A 19,396-nucleotide genomic window follows, 5' to 3' on the forward strand; every position below is an offset into this window, starting at 1 on the left:
CCGCTTCTGATCGCAGAGCAGGCCTGGCTGGATATGGTGGCAGGCTGTTCAACGCTCAGGGCATTTTCCATAATTACCCAACAGTCCAATCACTGTGGATTCCTGCCACTCCTGATCTCTGCTGATAATCAGCCAGTGTTCTGGTCAGTGCTGGACCCCCAAGGATGAACAGGTGCGGTAATGCGACTGATTGCAACTAATGCAACTGAGGTCTGTTCTGAGAGGACATTCCCCTCTGGACCTGCAATCTGAAGATCTCTCTATAGATGAGAAGAAAAGAAGACTTGTCCCGCGTTTGGCTCAGTCTTATCAGAAACCCTCTGAAGAGCAAGAATGCCAGACATTCTCACAACTCTGTTAACGTGAGAGTGTCAGACACTCAGATCAACAAACTGTCGTGCTGTAGCCCCTGATCGCCAACAGAGCAGTTGGATGTTAGCATCTAATAGAAATAATTAATTGAGCAAGCGCATAAATAAATATACAATACATGAGAGATAATGTATTAGAGAAATACAGATTTATACCATCTCACGTGCTGCATTTAGGTTATTCAGTAACCATTTCTGCATCTAAATTCACAAAGAGCACAACACAGCTATGACTTTGAACTAAAGAGCAAATGCAAAGGATAAATTATTTATTTTATCAAGACTTTGTTTTTATAATAATAATAAAATGTAGTGACCTTTTTTTAACATAATTTACTCACCCTCGTGTTATCACCCTCAGAAGAAAGAAGTCATGCAAGTTTGGAACAACATTAGTGTAAGTAAATGATGACAGACTTTTAATTTTGGGGCATATAATGCCTTTAAATTTATGGGAAAAACAGGTATCAGTGATTGCCAGAAATCTATACTGTACTGTTGGTGAATGTATATTTTACACTATTTAATTGTAGCTTTGTTTTATCGAAGCGACTGATCCTCACTTAACAATATTCAATGAAGTGATTTTAGTAACATTATGATTATTATAATATTATTCATATTTTTATTTTATATTCTAATAACAATATACATGTGCTTCAACGTGCAACTAAAAACTTGTAGTAGGATACTAGAATGTGTAGGATTTTCTCTTGAAAAGTGCAAGCAGCCATTCACATGCAGAGAGAGCAGTGCGTGCCAAAGGTAGACAGAGAAAACGCACAACATCTGAAGCTAAATGTGACATTTATTATAGACTTAGTTTTTTGTGGTGTTTTATATTACATAAGTGCACAGTTCCACACACAAATGCACTATTAGGGGGGCACATGACAGTGAAATAATGCAATAAACATTAAATAAATAATATAAAATGCAACATAAAACACTCCATTGTAGCTGATAACATAAATAAAAACAAATGTGATGGTCTGGGTATGTCCCTTCCGCCATATGTTATAAATAAATTCTTACCTAGGCTATTAGCTAAAAAAAATTGATCAATATTTTACAGTCAATTTAAAGGTAATTGATTCCTATCTCTGCAGTTTAACATTTCCCCCCGTTACTTACACCATGACGCGCGTTCTCGGACTGGATAGACGTCATCGTGCGCGTTCCCCTTCTCGCGCGCTGGTTAAAAAGAAGGTGGAAAGAGCAAAGAGAAACATGTGAGTGCACTGAAGAGCATGCAACAGACAACTTAGTGCAACTTTTGATCACACGCATCAACCTTTGTGCACCAACGGGATTTAACTTTTGGGCAAGGAGACGTACTACGATTTCTGCATATAACCTGATCACTTTTCTTTTTTTTATATAGGCTATATATATTTAATTTCACATTAATATACAAAATCATGTTTTTTTTTTCCCTTTTTTCTATTTGAACAACATAATAACTAGCACTTGTCTTAATTTATTATCGTAATTTCCTTTTTTCTCTCTCTCAAAAAAGAAGAAAACATCTTAACTATAATTTAATTCAGACTAATTTATTAGCGAATAGTTGCTTAATCTAAATTAGTTATTTTATAACAACTTTCTGGGCGCGTGTGGACTGTCATACAGCAGTCTTGTTTATTTCTGAGCAGTCGCGTGTTTCGCTTTTGGTTTAAGGCTGTAAAATGAAGCATTTGCAATTTGTGCTCTTGTTGGCCATCGCGGCCAATTTTTGGGAATGTGGTGATGCGAAATTCGGCGAGAAAGGAGAATTAAGTCCAAGGAGGAGGAGATGTTACGATGGAAGTCTGCCGAAACGCCTGAAGAAGAAGGAGAGAAAACTGTCACTGGAGGGAAGCGGTGGAGGGGAGGTTTGTCACATGCTCTATCCTCGCGTGTCCTGCTGTCCGTCCAGGAGGGCTCCGTATCAAATACTTCATCGGAGAGATGCTCGGGTATGTTCAGGCTTCTTGCAACCTCAAATTAGCCAAGTGATTCTCATGCGTGTTTTGTTTCATAAATTGGCTGTAAGATGTTTGTAACAGCAGTATGCAGAAGAAGAATGTGCATTCGTGTAATAAACATATGGATAATGTACATGTAGCTTGTGCATTGAACGCGTTTATGCATTCAAAAACATTGAGCGCAGCTAAATGTAACAGAACGCACGAGTCTCGCGTTGAGACACAAGTTGAACTTGATTTACCTTGACACAAAAACATAGCACGAGACGCTAAACACAGCGAGACTCTTCGCGACGGTCAAACATGCACGTCGCGCGAGTGCTTACATTGAAAAACAATTAAAAACAGCTCGGACGGAGCAAGAACGCGTGCAGTGTTTCCATCCTGATCTGCTCTTCACTCGCGAACACGAGGCGTATGAATGAAATCGCTTCATACTCTGCTGCAAAAATATCGTCTCAGAATCGCTCTTAAAAGCTGTGTTTCTGCAGTTAAATGTTCGTATTTACACACTACCTATTTTGCGCAACTTTTCACGCTGATGTTTCAGTTGACAGCATGTGCTTCTCGTAGTGATGGATATGATTTCCATAAAACAGATGGGACACAAACGTCTCTTGGTCGGTAATGAATCGCACCTTACTGGTGCTTTTTTATAGACGTGAGAAGATTAATCTCAATAGTTTTATCAATGAACACAGTAGGCTATATGCCGAGAAAGCTCTCTCTTTTCTCATGTAAACAACCTCCGCAAATCGACATACGCGGCTGGGTGGCATCGCACGTCGGTTTGTGACAAAAAGCCATATTGCATCATTTAATTTGCTCAAGTCATGCAAATAAGAGCGAGGCTGAATGGAACAAAAAAGAGTCGACATCTCCTCCTCCCCACTACACTGCCCACACACGGAGTCTTTTTGCTTATGGCAAAAGAATAACAACAACACCATTGTGTTTGTTAGTTTCACTAATGGGTGAAGCTGGAGAACATCATTCTCCCCCAGTCCTTGGCTCTGTCCAAGTGTTAGTTAATGCCTTTGAGAGGGAGTATTTGTCCTGCTCCCCACCCCAAACTTACTTAGCCTACATCAATTCCCAGAGGGCCAAAATGGTTTCGCTTAAGCGGTTCGATAGCTACAAGTTTACAGTTTTTGTGGGGAAGTTAGCTCAGTTGTGGTTTCATTTGTGGGGGTTGAACTGTGAATTGTGTGAATAATGTCAGGTGATTCATTCGTTAAATCATCTATTTGTTTACTCTCATGGTTGCGGTAACTTCAATCATCGATCACCTTTCCTGGCACCTCAGTGAGAACTTGTGAGGGTGTAGCTGCCCTCATTGTTTGTCGCTTAATGACGAGCAATTGTTTTCAAATGAGTCTTTGTGTGTTTACGCTTGTTCTGTCAGTTTCAGTGACAAAGGATATTGTGTGCCGTGATGGATAATCCCAACATCTGCTCAGGTTTCACTATATAAACATGACTATCAATAGATTAGTCATCTAACTGTAGACATATTAACATTTGCATGCACAGCAACACAATTTCTAAGGATCTGCTATTAACAAGCCGCTAAAAATCTTGGTTGAGTAATGGACAGTTGGACGTAAACTCATATGCCTCTTATTTGCACTGGCATGTTTCAACGGTAGTTACATATGGCATTAAAAGGCTGTGATGTAGACCGTGGTGTGATTTAAAGCAGCTTTGAACAACTTTTGCCATTTTTTTGGAAAACACAAAAAAAACAAAGGTCCTCTTGTTGCTGGTGAGGCTGATGGCAACATTGGAGCCCATCCCAGCAACATATGGGAAGAGTGCATGGTTGAGAGCACACAAATGCTTCTCTCCATGGACCATGTGCCAGCCCATGGCTCACTAAATCAATGGGCAATTTAAAGCAGGAGAGTTGCCACTCTCAGACCAGGGTAACACACCAACCACTGCAAGAGTGAGACCATAGCTCGAAAATTCACTCAATTCCAAACGATCTGGTTCATATGGAGGTGTCAATACATTTTTAGGACACCGTTTTATCTTCCAGGCACAAAGATGGTTTTGATTCCCTCGAAAGAATCTGGAGAATCAAAATCAAAGAAATCTGTCCAAACGGTTTACTACACAGAGCAGCGGGCCGGGAAGGAGCTGGGCTGTCTATATGCTGTCTGCTGGGTGTGTTGGTCTAATTGACTTGGACAGACTGCTAATTTGTTGATACCAGCACGGGAATGATGTGCCCGTCTATCTGTAAATTGGTGTTTACACATGGACCTCACACAGAGAGAGAAGGAGGTTTACCAGACTGCTGCGGCCCAGGCACATGTCTGAGGAAGGGAGCAGATTACATTGTTGTTTTATTACAGCTAATTTGTTACATAAATAAGCCTGCTCATTTTCACTGCCCTAATCTACTGTTTACTTTTGTTTGGTGTCTTAAGAAACATTTCAAGTATCCTCATTTCGATCCGTTCGCTCCAGCATGGGCTCAGCTGCCATGCGAGGTGCAATTTTGGCTTAGCTGTTTGTGAGCTCAAATAAACAAATCAGGAGAAATCAAGTCCACATGGATGTGTGGTGTTTGTTAAGAGAGATGTTTAGAATGCGAATTGCGTCCAATTATGAGAAAACATTCCAAAAATGTGTGCCAAACCGCATAGTTCGTTTTTTTTATGATATACAGTCATTATATAGGAACAACTTTTTGTAGCATAAGTAAAATATGGATTAGCCATTAAATTAGAACCAAAGTTCTACCCTTTTCTCTCCTCAGATCTTCTCAACCAATAACACAGAGTGTTCTAGACTTCTGGAGGAGATTAAGTGTGCCCATTGCTCACCACATGCCCAGATGCTCTTCCACTCACCCAAACTTGAAAAAGTACCACACAGAGATCAAGATCTACCACGCTTATGCCACGACTACTGCCAAGAGTTCTACTACACCTGCCGGGGACACGTACCAGGTAACAAACAAAATACATACTAGAGTTTTGCATAAAGATCCTCAGCAAGTCCATAAGGAACTTCTCTTCAACTCTTCTGACACACACGTTGCAATTATTCCAATTGAACAAATTGCAAACAAATCACACTGGAAAGTTTTATAGGCTTTATGCCAAACGTCACATGAACAAACAAGAAAACGGGTCTCACTGCATCTACTTGTTGAAGACAGTGTTAACGGCCATGCAAACTTACGGCGACATCTATGGACCTTTAAGATAATCAGCTAACCTAGCTAGTTCTTTTAATTGTAGCCATTTTATTTGTGTAGTGAGAAGAAGAAAGAAGAAAACTTTTAACATCTACATATGCGCTAGACATCGGTTATGCTCATCTTTGCTTGCTTCTTTCAACGTTTCTTGAGTAAAACGGCTCTATATTTAATGAAGCACTTAAAAAAGACCTGAACTGGAAGAGATGCGACCTGTTTTATAGAATATGGAAGTTTGTTGCGCATAACCGCCCATTGTAGGAGAAAACTAATATCTGTGGCAGATATGCATGGCAACTTACTTTGAAACAGAGAGGTTGTTTAATCTGATGTTCAGCAAATGCCATTCAGGAACCACTTGTTGCAGGTTCTTTTTTCTTTTTTTTGTCCCTTGCAAGTATCACAAAAAGGCTTAAAATGAATAGTATTATATAAGCATTTAAAATATAATATATAAATGATGACAATTAAACAATTTAAATATTTTATATGGTTTGTTGAATGTTAATGAACCCAATGGCAACAGAATAGATTCAAAAACATGCCTGCAGGTCCCACCTTAAAGCATAAGTCACTGTTTATTAAATCACATGAATATAAATTGATCATTTGAATCCTTCATGTTACTACATTGGCATTGACCATAGAGGTCCATTCAGTGTTTCACTTTTTGATCCCTCAATAATCCTGTAATAGCTTTTCAAACTCTTATCATAGTTGTTAAGCTCACATGTAAACACACATCGGCGGACACATGCCCCAAACAAAGCTCGAAAATCTGTAGCTGTAAATGAATGATTTTATGACCTGTTTCTTCCCCTCGGTCCTTTGGCAAGCATCTTATTTTACGTCAGCACAGCCTGCCAAGATGTGTTTGGTGTTTATGTGCGTCTGTCTCTGGGAATGTGTGTGTGCGTGGTCTGACTACGGTCTAGACATGACTGACACTCACACCTCAGCTCACCAGCAGAACGCACACACTTTACAGGATGCAGTGGAAAACGAGGGCTGTTCAAGGCAATGCTCGCATAATCAGTTTGTTTTTCTTCGTGACCGCCTACGTTCAATGAAAAGACAAACATTAAAGCCTCTGAAACGTATGGGGGGGGGGGGAACAGATGGCAGTGGGGAGGAGTCCGAAGACCTGAAAAGCTCTAAGCCATCATGAGGTTTGTATTTTCTCCCAAACATGAATGACATCAGGAGCAAACATCCCATAGCTGCTCTACGGTGTTGCAACATTCGCTGCATGATGCATTCCATCAGATGGAATGGTATGCACAAGCTGGCCACCAGACCAAACCTTCTTCCTATCAGCGCAGCATAACAGATTAGATGGGGGCCGATATGCAAACAGAGAGCAAATGCAAGCCACACGCACATACGCACCAACGGAAATGCGAATAGACCAACAAATCATACACCGTATACATACAGTTTACCTCTTGGTCTTCCTCTATAAAATAAATAAGGGTGTGCAGTCTGTTTCAACTTTTTTCAGAGGGTGGAAGCGTATGGGAAGGAGAGGGAGAGAGAAAAATAGTGGTAAAGACTCTGAGAACAGGAGCCGGGGCCAAAAGACTTTACCCCCTCCCCTTTCCGCCTCCCAAATCAGCATATGTGGTGACGAATGACACATTTATTTTTCTATAAAGGTTGTGTATATGTAAAACTGCTGAAGTGCATCAAGATGTCAAGTACTTTGGGTGGCCACCCAGGTTGCTTTGGAAGATAACCAGATGGAAGTATAACTATAGCGCTAAGGATGTGGAGTCTTTTTCACTCTGTCCTGTTTTTCATAGGCCAGTACAATAAAACTAGAACGTATTGTGGAAGGGCTGAGACCATAGTGGTGGCCACACACTGTTTTTGCCATGTTTGGGGAAGTTATTAAATTGTTCAAATTAGACGGTTCATGTGATTTATTCATATACATATTTTTTAAGTAGGTTTTAAGACCATGATTGCACATTGGTTTTCAACAGTAAAACATGCCTTCATATTTTCATGCTGTTAACTTTCAGTCCCCTTACACATTTCAGTTCAGTTACTTTTATAGCCGTTGTCTTTTCAATGTATTGGTCTCAGTTGATTTGGGAAAGATTAAGCTATAAATTGGGCTGATTTGATTAAAGCTGCAGTCCGTAACTTTTTGCGCTCTAGCGGTTAATAAACAGAACTGCGTGCGTCTTGCGGAAGAACATTGCAGCCGGAGCTACTTCTATCGGTTTATGTCTATGGCGAGTCACGCAGGGACTGTGCTCCTCCGCAGCGGTTCCTACCAGTCCAATCTGACATAGTCCCAAAGTAAACACTTATTATAAGTGTACCATAATGATTTAGGGTAAGACAAAAACTTGGTTTGGAAAATGGATTCATGTTGTACATTCTCATTATATATTTTTTGTAAATCTTGAACACAAAAAAAGTTACGGACAGCAGCTTTACGGTTAGCTCATAGCTGTTTTGGGAGGGGGTTGGCACAAATATCAATTTCAATATTGATTCAGTATCATAACCTACTGAACATATACAGAAAAATACGTTTGCCTTTTTAGCACTATTTTAAACTTTTCTTGGGTTAAATTATATTTGATCACATTCATTAATATTCAATTGTGTGTGCTTTTATAAGTATCACTAAAATATCAGGATGTAAGTTATTAACGTTTTAAAATTTCAAACTTAAAGAAATCTAGTGTTTGATCATGTCTAAATATTTTTTTTCAAATGCAAAACCTAAAAATAAGTAAGCCGTTTTGATTTGCAATATTTTTTTTGAGCAACTAGGCTAGATATATGTACATTTATTAAAGAACCATACAGGCATCTAGTGGGTAATGGCTTTACAAATGAAAATTATTAATTTCCAGCCACAAAATTATTCTAATTTGCATTGAAATTCTCAATTTTAACTTTAATTACTACACTAATTATAATATAAATAATACAAATATTAGAAGAAAAATATTTAAAGTGGTCATAAAAGTATTTAGTACCAAAAGATCTCCTCAAAATATTCAATACATATTATTGAACTATATATTGAAATATGAAACATTTATTTAATTGAAAAATAGTTAAGGTGTATGGTCACATTTGACCACCAATGATGGGTGTGACCAATTAGTAAGGAATACCTGAAGTTTAAGACTTCCACACCCCTCATTGGCACAGACCCTTTTTTGATGACCTGAACACTCATAGAGGGACCATTTTTGGGTTCCCCAAAGAACCTTTCAGTTATCAGTTATTAAAAGAAGATTTTAATAATATGAATAACCCTTTTCCATCACAAAAATATCTTTGTGTATTGGATATATTTAATGCATGAGTCACAAAAAATCTGGAAATATCAGGGAATTTTAAAATTGTGTTCACTAGGCCCGGAAAAGTTATTTTACAGTCTTTAGAAATAATAGACAATAGAAATAAAGAAATAATAGACGATTTCTATAGTGAATATTGTACTTCTACCAACAATTTCTTTAGTGAACAATATACTTATTTTCTACCATATTTTGTCAAATATTTGAGTGAATCATTCTTTTGAATTGTTCCATTGAATCCAAATTGGTTGAACTGGTTCACACATCAGTCTGAATGATTCATTAGTTAATAGGTAAATAATAAACAAAAATACTTATCCAGCAATCCAAAATAACCGGACATTGAAAGGACATGGAAATTTAAAAGTGTGGGAACTGCATAAAGGTTCTGACCTCTCAGCTACTATTGACAACAACTCCCAGACCCTTACCTCTCACACCAGCAGGCCCAAGATAACCACTGCGGTTTGTGTGTGGGTGGCATGGCAGTGTGAGTGTCGATGGTGGTGGGAGTGCTTGTGTGTTTGATCTCACTGTTGTGTTTAGATGTTTAGGGATATCCTATCACCTCTGTTGTTGGTGCTGCTGCCTCACTCCCACACATAGCCCCTTTCCTCAGACGGCATGGGGGACTCATTGGAGATGAAAGGAAGGAGAGGAGTGTGTTTGTGTTTCTATCACTGCTGTATTTGCTCTACTCCTCACCATGAGAGGGTTTAGCTGAGGTGGTAACCATATCAGTGTGGTTTTTAGGTCACGCTGGGGCTGCCAAAACGAGCCCTGTTCTCCCCCCTTGTCATCGTACTGACGGTTTCTAGATACTGACCACGATTTAGGTGCCACATGCTTAGTTTTTCAGGTTTTTTATCACACATTCCTCAACTCAAGATGTCTGAATTATGGTGAATTTATTTTGGCTACTATTGGAGAAATAAATAAGGGTGTTTTCTCTAAAAGTAAGCAAGCAAACCTAATCTCTGAAATATAATCAATCAGTTTGGGTGTGCACTTATCATTTATTTGGACTTGACCTGCACGTTTCTACTGAAAAATACAACGGTGACGGAGATACAGATTGAGCGTTTGGCATTTTTGGATTTATTAAACTCACAACATACGGACCACACATGTCTGAAATGGTTTATAATACCTCACTGGGGTTCAAACATCACATAATTGTTGCACTCAGAAGTGTGTATCAACGTGGCTCTGTCAAATATGACCGTTTAAAACAAATGGTTAAAGATCTGGACCGGTTTGAATGACCATGACTTGCACTTGTCAGATATGAGAGGCAAAAACAAATGTCTTGATTTGAGACTCAGTATTTTATAAATGCACCATAGAAAAGATTGGAATTAAGCTTGGCACCGGAAACACCACCAAAACGCCCACACAATAAGCCGTCTGATGGCTGAGGACATACTTGACTCGAGTACAGCTTTGACTGTAGGGGATTCAGTTGGTTTTGGAGGTTATTACATCATCAATGGACCCTGTGTGGTGTCTATCTCAGGCTGAGACCAGTTGTCTGTCTGTCTGTGTTTTTTAGAACTGTTCCAAGCCGACGTGGGTGAGTTCTGCCAGTACTATGGAAGGAAGGACGGAGGGCTGTGCTTTCCAGATTTTCACCGAAAGCAGTTGCGCCGTGATTCCAACTACCTGTTAGATGACAAAATAGAAGTGATTAACAGGTATATTTATTTCAGTTTTACACACATTTTTTATAATTACTGTTGAAAACTAAATTCTGATTTCAGCTTTCTTTGTTTTATATGGTATATTCAACAGAGGTTTTAAATTGTACAAGAATAGTTCACCCAAAATTCTGAGAAAATTAAGAGTTCATTTATAAAGAATATTCTGGCCAATCTTTGCAATACAATAAAAGTAAATTGGGGCCGTCAAGCTCCAAAATGCCAATGGTCCACATGACTTGTTCGATATATATATATACAGTACCTTGTCTTCTAAAGTCATCCAATGAAACTTTTAATTAAAGATACAAATATTTACAAAACTCTTGGCACCTGCCCTAATGCTCCTTGGAACTTCGATGAGAGTATAGAAGAGAAGTAACGATGTTTGATCTAATCGTTCTTGGAGTCTTTCATAAATCGGTTGATCCAGTTCACAAAAAGAGTGTGAATGATTCATAAATTATTTGGACTACCTGGTTCTGAAGTCCAGCTCAGACTCAATCTTGTTGCAACAGCCAATGGCAAGGAATATTATCAGTGAATACCACATGCTTTAATGGCGCAAATACCAGTAAATTGACTAGCGCAAAACTTAGTAAATCACCTTGCATGCTTCATTTAAATCATAATTTTTGTGTCTGAAAGGAAACTCCTACAAATGCATAAGCAATAAGGTCATCCCCAAAAGTAACTGTGTCCATGCCTTTTCAGCCCTAATTTTTTACTGCATGTCTTTAGTAAATCCTGACAGTAACGCCAAAAAAGCACTGACGCAAGCTGTTAGTAAATCTGGTCCTTGGTGAATCTAGTGAAGTTGTATGGACTACTTTTACGGTACTTTTGCATTTGTTGCAAAATTACTTGAAAGCTCCAGTTCCCATATATTGTAATAATGATGAAATGTCCAAGTTTTGGATGAACTATTCTGTGTAATGACATCTGCCTGTTACAACATTCATCATCAGGCATGAGAGAAACTTCCTTACTGTCATCCCATGTCCCATGATCCAGTATGACTGGCCTGCTTTGACTACTTGGTCATTAGGCCATCAGGCCTTGTCATCAGGCTGAACAAGGTCACTAGAGACAAGACACGCCTGACTAACCTTCCATGTCACAACATTCCTGCATGTACTCGTTCACTGGTCCACTGCCCCCCTTTCCAAGCCAGAGCTTTGTGTCCAGACTGAGTTTAGCCAGCATTGAGAACACACAAAAAAAGTGCTTATACTGCAGTAGCTCTGATCCGCTAGTGACAGTCAGAGGGCTTTGACCATTTATGACAGGACACGGTGACGGATGTCAATTGATAAAAATTTAGCTCATAGCTGATTATCCTGCTGATTGTTAACTCAGAATAATGTTATTCACTTTGCACAACTTATAATAATGGATTTACACTATATTACCAAAAGTTTTGGGACACCTGCCTTTACATGCACATGAACTTTAATGCCATCCCATTCTTAATCAGTTGGGTTTAATATAGAGTTGGCTCACCCTTTGCAGCTATAACAGATTTAACTCTTCTGGGAAGGCTTTCCACGAGGTTTAGGAATGTGTTTATGAGAATTTTTGACCATTCTTCTAGAAGCGCATGTGTGAGATCATGCACTGATGTTGGACGAGAAGGCGTGGCAGCCAGTCTCCGCTTTAATTCATCCCAAAGGTGTTGTATCGGGTTGAGGTGCAGAGGGCCATCTCGAAACTGTTCCCATAAAGTTGAGAGCATGAAATTGTCCAAATTGTCTTGGTATGCTAAAGCATCTATTCACTGGAACTAAGGGGCCAAGCCCAATCCCTGAAAAACAACCCCCACACCATAATCCCCCCTCAACCAAACATTACACTTGGCACAATGCAGTCAGGCAAGTACTTTTCTCCTGGTAACCACCAAACCCAGATTTGTCCATCGGATTTCCAGACAGAGAAACGTAATTTGTCACTCCAGAGAACATGCCTACACTGCTCTAGAGTCCAGTGGTATGCTTTACACCACTGCATCTGACACTTTGCATTGCAATTGGTGATGTATGTTTGGATGCAGCTGCTCGGCCCTGGAAACCCATTCCATGAAGCTCTCTACACACTGTTCTTGAGCTAATCTGAAGGTCACACGAAACTTGCAGGTCTTTAGCTATTGACTCTGCAGAAAGTTGGCGACTTCTGCACACTGTTCGCCTCAGCATGCTCTGACCCCGCTCTGTGATTTTACGTGGCCTACCACTTTGTGGCTGAGTTGCTGTTGTTCCCAATTGCTTCCACTTTGTTATAATACCACTAACAGTTGACCGTGGAATATTTATTAGTGAGGAAATTTCACGAATGAACGAATTGCACAGGTGGAAACCTATCATGGTACTACACTTGAATTCACTGAGCTCCTGAGAGCGACCCATTCTTTCACAAATGTTTGTAGAAGCAGTCTGCATGCCTAGGTGCTCGATTTTATACATCTGTGGCCATGGAAGTGATTTGAACACCTGAATTCAATTATTTGGTGGAGTGTCCCAATACTTTTGGCAATATAGTGTTTATGTACAGTCAACAATACACCTGTTGGACTCAATGGATCTGCAGTTTGTTTCCCAAAAGCACTGTTAGCCAAATATGGTAACAAATTCAGTTGTTGTTACCAACATAGTTCATAGAGTCTGCATTTCTCGAAACCATAGTTCCAATGTACATTCTCAAAAAGCAGGGCAAATTTGTATGGGTGTAACTAGAGCTCTTGACCCGTGCTTAGAAGCATAGTTTATTGTTGGTATGACATGTGTAATTTAAAAAGATCATGCTCTTGTGCACTATAAGCAAACTATCGTAGTACATTCTATACATTCTTTCATTCCATTTATATATATATATATAATAATATATATATATATATATATATATATATATATATATATATATATATATATATATATATATATATATATATATATATATATATATATATATATATATATATATATATATATATATATATATATATATATATATATATATATATGTTTCAATCTAAAGATTTTATTGCATCAACAATTAGCACCTTTCTTTAAGTGTGCCAATGAGTGTAAATGCGTATGAACCGCATATATAGCCTATGAGAGTATGCCATTTACATACTACTTTACATTAACTGCTTTCTAGCTCGTTAATTCCTCCAACTATGCATCGTACTATGGTAGTTAAGCAGTGAGTTATATCGTTGTAAGAAAGTCACACCCCTGATCTCTTAATGACACGCGTGTCAGTGTCATCCTTGGCATACCTTTACTTCACTTCTCCTTTCAGTCAAGTGTGCCGTTCATCTCCTTGCTGACCTCAGTTTAGTGTTAACTGTGAAAAATGCCTCACTTTCGTGTGACCTTCTGAGGAAAATAATCACGAGCTGTGAATCCACCGTGTGTTTTGAGAAGGCCCTGAGCCCACAGTCATTGTAAACGAACGTCATAATTCTTCATCGGACCTCCCAGTGCGAAGGGCCAGTAAAGCAGCATATCTGATCAGGCAAAGTGAATGTTAGCACGTCAGACTGACGTTACAGCTCAGGCACGAGATGTCAGAGGTACGCTCACTGCCAGTCCACCCCCTATTAGATCTATGGAAAATCACTCAAAGACTGCTTGTTAACAGGAGCACCCACACCACTGATGCCCTTGTTTTATTTAAGGCATAATCTGAGTTGGCTTGTCCCCACATCAAATGTGACTTGCGGTTAATGGAACACTTGTTTCACAGCTTGAGAGCCCCCAACGTCTGACTGTGAATAAAACGCCACAGTGGAAGTTAATTTAACAGTCTACTTCCAAACCTTTTCTGTCAAGCAGAAAAATTATTTATAACAATTCCTCTTACACAGTTATACTGTTAACAACTAAAATTTGACTGTTATTGTTCTTGAATTTGATCGGTACAGGTAAATTACAGCAGTTCTAAAGCCTGATGCCTAAGCTAATCTTACAAAATTTCTAATCTTGTCATTCCCTTCATACAGAAAACATAAACACAACTGCTACTGCGCTCAGGAGATCCTTAGTGGTCTTCGACAGCCTGTTGGCGTGGTGCATTGTGGGGATGGATCACAGCGGCTTTTTATTTTGGAGAAGGAAGGCTTTGTACGAATCCTAACACACAACATGGAGCTCCTAAAAGAGCCTTTTCTGGACATTCATAAGCTGGTCCAAAGCGGTATGAAGGTAAGTGGCACTTAGCTCTTGTTTGTTGGTATTGTGGAGTTAACAGTTGGCTGGATTGACAATAATCAACCAATTTTTTGGACCTCTTAATGTTTAATCGAAATATCTTTTGATGAAAATCACTTTTCCAAACTTCTCCAAACATTTAGTCTGCTTAAATCCCACCCCTTCAGATTCAAATGCAATCTCACATTAATTTTTGAGCGCAATGACTATCTCAAAATCCAATCAACAACTGGATGGATAGAACCAAGTCCCCACCCTACATGTATTTTCTTCTACAATAATCTCTTCCACTCTGATTTGTTGCTATCTCCGTTTGATTGTGACTTTAATTAAAAACGATTTATTTAGCATGATTTCTTTCGCTGCATCCAAGACCAAGATAAAGGCCTTTTCGGCTAACGCAATATCAACCAAAATGACAGAGTGCACCGTTAAAACATAATCGGGATTGTTTATTCCGAATTGTATCCTAGTGGATTGATATACTTGCCTCTAATACATTCTTTCAAGTATTTTTAAGCATGCTAAAAATAGAGAGTTTTTGCTCAACTTTGACAGGTTTTCTCTCCCGACACTGCTGACATATCTGCCTCTGATGAGGAACTAGCTCCTATTTGATATTCATGCAGCCTGACCTCCCACCATCATAGAAGTCTATCTCCCATAAATCAGGAAGCCTCACTGAAACTTGAAAGATCTGTTGTTCATCATTTTGGTTTGGCACCTTCTCAGACAAAGCCGAAGTGGGAGAAATGAAGCCCCCTAACAGAATAGAATCTTTAAGGAGCACAATAACAACTTCTATGGATTAATTTCCATTTTTCCTCTCCTCCCACCACAAATCAAACCCTGAATAGAGGGTGATACTGAAGCCAAAAATAGTGTTGGCACAACGATTATATTATTATACAAATGTATTCTGTATGTGGGCTTCTATGTGTGTGGTTTGCTTGCTGTCAACCTGACTGCCAGCAGAGGAAACCTTGTGTTTGGTTGTTGAGGATCAGTGAGAAAGGCTGAAATGTTGCCAGCTGTAGCATTCGCTTACATGCATGTCTGTCAGCAGTAGTTATGGTGTGTGTCACAACAGATGTTTATCTGCCCCCACAAGAACTGAGGCATTCTGTAATTCGAGAACATTTCATTTAGGAAGTGTCCAGAGAATGTAGGAAGAGACCTGCTTTTTGACAGGAAGTTTATGTATATTGCATACCTCCTGTTGCTTCACTTATAAAGGGAGAAAGAGCAATTATGGAGTCAACATGCAACAGCCCCACAGGAAAGACCCCAAATGTTCCTTATCATCATTAAACATAATTGGCTGTGGATAAAGCAATCATTATGACAATTAGAGTAAGCTCAAGCCCAAGCGTTCCCCTAGAGTGCTATTCTGTCAAGTTTGTCCAAGTCATTCTGAGTAAGCCGTGTTTACTTGAAGCATCAACAGGACATGTGCCCTTTGTGCCCGTGGAAGGCCTCGAGACCCGCTGGGACCCAACTTGGGCATGAAGGGGAATGATAGTGTTTTATCATGACTTTGATTCTAATGTTCTGTATTTCCTCAAAGCCCAATCCCCTCACTGCCAATTAAGACAAACTGATTGAAAACAATGCTCTGTCTACTTGAGGGAGTCTCCCAGAGCACTGTGGGTGTTCTCTGATGAAACCATATCTCTTCACTCACTCGCACACGCACACACACTGTGTGACATTATCAAATATCCTGTGCAACTTGCGCTTCTCAGAGTACTGCTACAAGTTTTGTACTGAAAAGCAGACACCCTCTCTGATCATCTCCCCCCCGATCAATTAATGTATTCATAAATACCATAAAATGCAATTCATGAATACAATGAATTGAATACACCTCTTATATGATGACATGATTTTCATTTCTGAATTCAAATGTCTTTCTGTCGTTATAAAGAAAAAAATAATTAAAAGCCTTTGTTTCTGTGTTATTATTACAAATAATACAAAGCAAAGTCATGTGGTTGAACCAACAAGCAGAAACATGCTGGTGGGGGGCTATGCACAGGCTACGCATAGAACATTTATGCATTTAGCAAACGCTTTTATCCAAAGCGCCTTACAACTTTGGGGTACACGAAGCGATTGGTCATGAAGAGTCGAGTAAGTGCAACAAGTGCCTGAAATACTGAGACCGTGTACATTGCTCAGTGTAGCACAGGCTAGAGTAGGGAGGAAAAAGAGGGGGGAAAAGTTTTTTTTTTTATATATAAGGTTAAATGCTCACGGAAAAGCTGAGTTTTTGTCAAAGAACTGATTGAGAACATGTCAAAGAAATAAAAAAGCAAACACCTTGTTATCACTGTTGACTTTGCTTACATAATGGAATATCATACATCTCGCAGGTTATTTTGGCAAAAACGACTTGTAACCAAATTCAAGGTTGTTTTGCCTAGAAGTGGGTAACTCATTGCCCGACTATATCAGGTCTATAGTTAACCGAGACGGTAAAATGACGGCTATTTCTTGCTGGGTTTTTAGTTGATGGTTACACCACATGACATTTTTTAGAGAGTGTATAGTTGCGTAAATTATGTTATTTAAATTATTTATTTTTAAAAACCATATGAAACCATATTTGTTTATGCTACGTTTGAAAGATTTGTCTTTTTCATTATCGTAGACACTCTGTCATTGACCCAAATGTCTTAATTGTGATCTTCCAATGAAAGAGTGAAAGATCAAATACATAATGCCTTATTGTTTTTGGCCCGGCGGAGACAGCTTTGTCGTTTTGCATCTGCTGCATAGATCTTGCAAGGTGGATTGCACTGGCTGCTGTGGAAGCATGCCATAGGATTTTGGTCCTGTTTGATTTTTTTCAAACTACTTTATTACACTCTCACATCTGTGGCTAGTCTTTAAGCACACTCCTGCACCAGCCTGACTACCATGTACTGGTTTCAGCAAAGTAAGAGTGCTATCGTTGGTACTTAAATAGTTAACTACCAGTTAACTATTTTGGGATGTTTTGCAAACTCATTACCGTGTTCCAGATGCTGAAAAAGAGTCATACAGTGACAAGCAAAATCCTGAAGCGTAGGATTTCAGCGCCCTAAAGTGTTTATCTTCTAAACTATTTGTGTGAAAGAGGCCTGATTCAGTCCATGTTGACGTGATAGGTACACAAGTATGGTACTGCTTTGTTGTTGTCCTTGCTAGACGTAGTGAAGAAGACATCTGCACGCAATGTGAGCGCAGTTCCATTGTGGTGTATCAACTAACTCAAGGGGTCCAGCTGCAAAAAACTATTTCTTGCTGAAGCAAATAGATCACAGCATGTTGTGCACTCTGTCACTTGACACGCACAGCTGTTGAGCTCTTTCAGCTAGACGAGCAGGAGGGCTCTTGACTCTGTCAAAAAATAAGTATCCTAGCTTTGACAAATGGACCTTTTCCTCTCTCGTCCTTTGACTCTTTTAACAGTTCTCTTTGAGAAACAGCCGCTGCTTCGCTGTCATCTCACATAGCTTCCTCTGAGTTCCCGGCCAAGGTTTAGACTTTGCAAGGACCCCCGAGACAGGATGAGCACCTGTGATAGAGCCATTCAGAAGATTTGTGGATTGCTCCAGAGAGCTGCCGCTGTAATGAGTGAATGTTATCCTACGATTCGATCTGCTCTTTTCACTGCTTGAAAGTGAGCGATCCTCACCCAGAACTCCAGTGCTGTCACAGGATTAATGTGTGTTAACAGGTGGAGGAGGGGGATTTGACTTGGGTCTTGGGATTCATTGTGTTGAACTAAATGGAGCTCTGAATTAGTGTGAGCATTTCAGATTGCCTTTGAGGTAGGCACACATTGTTTTTCTCCAATCAGCTCGGGTGGAATGCCTCTTTATGCAGGATTGCCTGAGCCAATAAGGATCAAAAGGTGCTCAGAAACAATGTGCAAGCCAGGCCATGCATCAAGTCCTGAAAGGCAAGCAGCTGCCGATGGGTTGGGTGGGGGGCTTGGAGGGAGGCGATAGTGCTCTGTTCCTGTCTGCAAATTCATCTGACCCTGATGTATTCTCACTAACATTCTTGCCGAGAAGCTGTTACAACCTAATCTCCGGACTGTCAAAGCAACAGGCAATGCACAGAATGCTTACGATAAAATAGCGAAGAACCTCGTTTGAAGCCACATTTCAGAGCTGAAGTGTTCCTATCGACATCAGCATGCTGCAACGTACCCTGGTTAAGTGTCTAACAAAAGTTCTTATGGCTCCTACAGTGGAACAATGTGTACTACTAGCTTTGCAACTAAGCTGAGGCTTGTATGCGTAGCCCCACATCTGCTATGATGGATGGAGGGAGGCTATCATGAAGTTTGTCTTTTCTTAATTAAGTTTTTGGTAGCACCCAGAGGAATTGGCCTGGAAAAGTAAAAAAGGTTTGTGCCTACTTGTTGAAGGAACGATCATTAGCAAAAGCTAATATTTCAGCTAATTTACAGTTGTTCTTTGGTGGTCCCTGGCCTGAGATCATACGACTCTCTGGAATTCTTAACTTGACCTGCTCCTCTGTGTTTGTTTTGGGATTCAGGTCAGTGCATCAGGAGTCCAGCATGTTGGGAGGGAGTTTCGGGGAAAGGAAGAATG

The 19,396-nt window shown here is 39.7% G+C and overlaps 1 protein-coding gene across 1 annotated transcript in view; it reads left to right on the top strand.

The window, feature by feature from the left end:
- Positions 1-1,582: 1,582 nt before the first annotated feature.
- The window catches only part of hhip (hedgehog interacting protein), a 39,273-nt gene continuing 21,459 nt past the window's right edge, over positions 1,583-19,396 (top strand). The window contains exons 1-4 of the mRNA XM_079813623.1: positions 1,583-2,329; positions 5,106-5,298; positions 10,431-10,572; positions 14,579-14,780. Of these exons, the coding sequence (XP_079669749.1) occupies positions 2,060-2,329; positions 5,106-5,298; positions 10,431-10,572; positions 14,579-14,780 (807 nt within the window). The 5' untranslated portion in view covers positions 1,583-2,059. The remainder of the gene's footprint in view (positions 2,330-5,105; positions 5,299-10,430; positions 10,573-14,578; positions 14,781-19,396) is intronic.

The sequence above is a fragment of the Gobio gobio genome (genome assembly GCF_949357685.1).
Source record: "Gobio gobio genome assembly, chromosome: 3".
NCBI classification, from domain to species: domain Eukaryota; kingdom Metazoa; phylum Chordata; class Actinopteri; order Cypriniformes; family Gobionidae; genus Gobio; species Gobio gobio.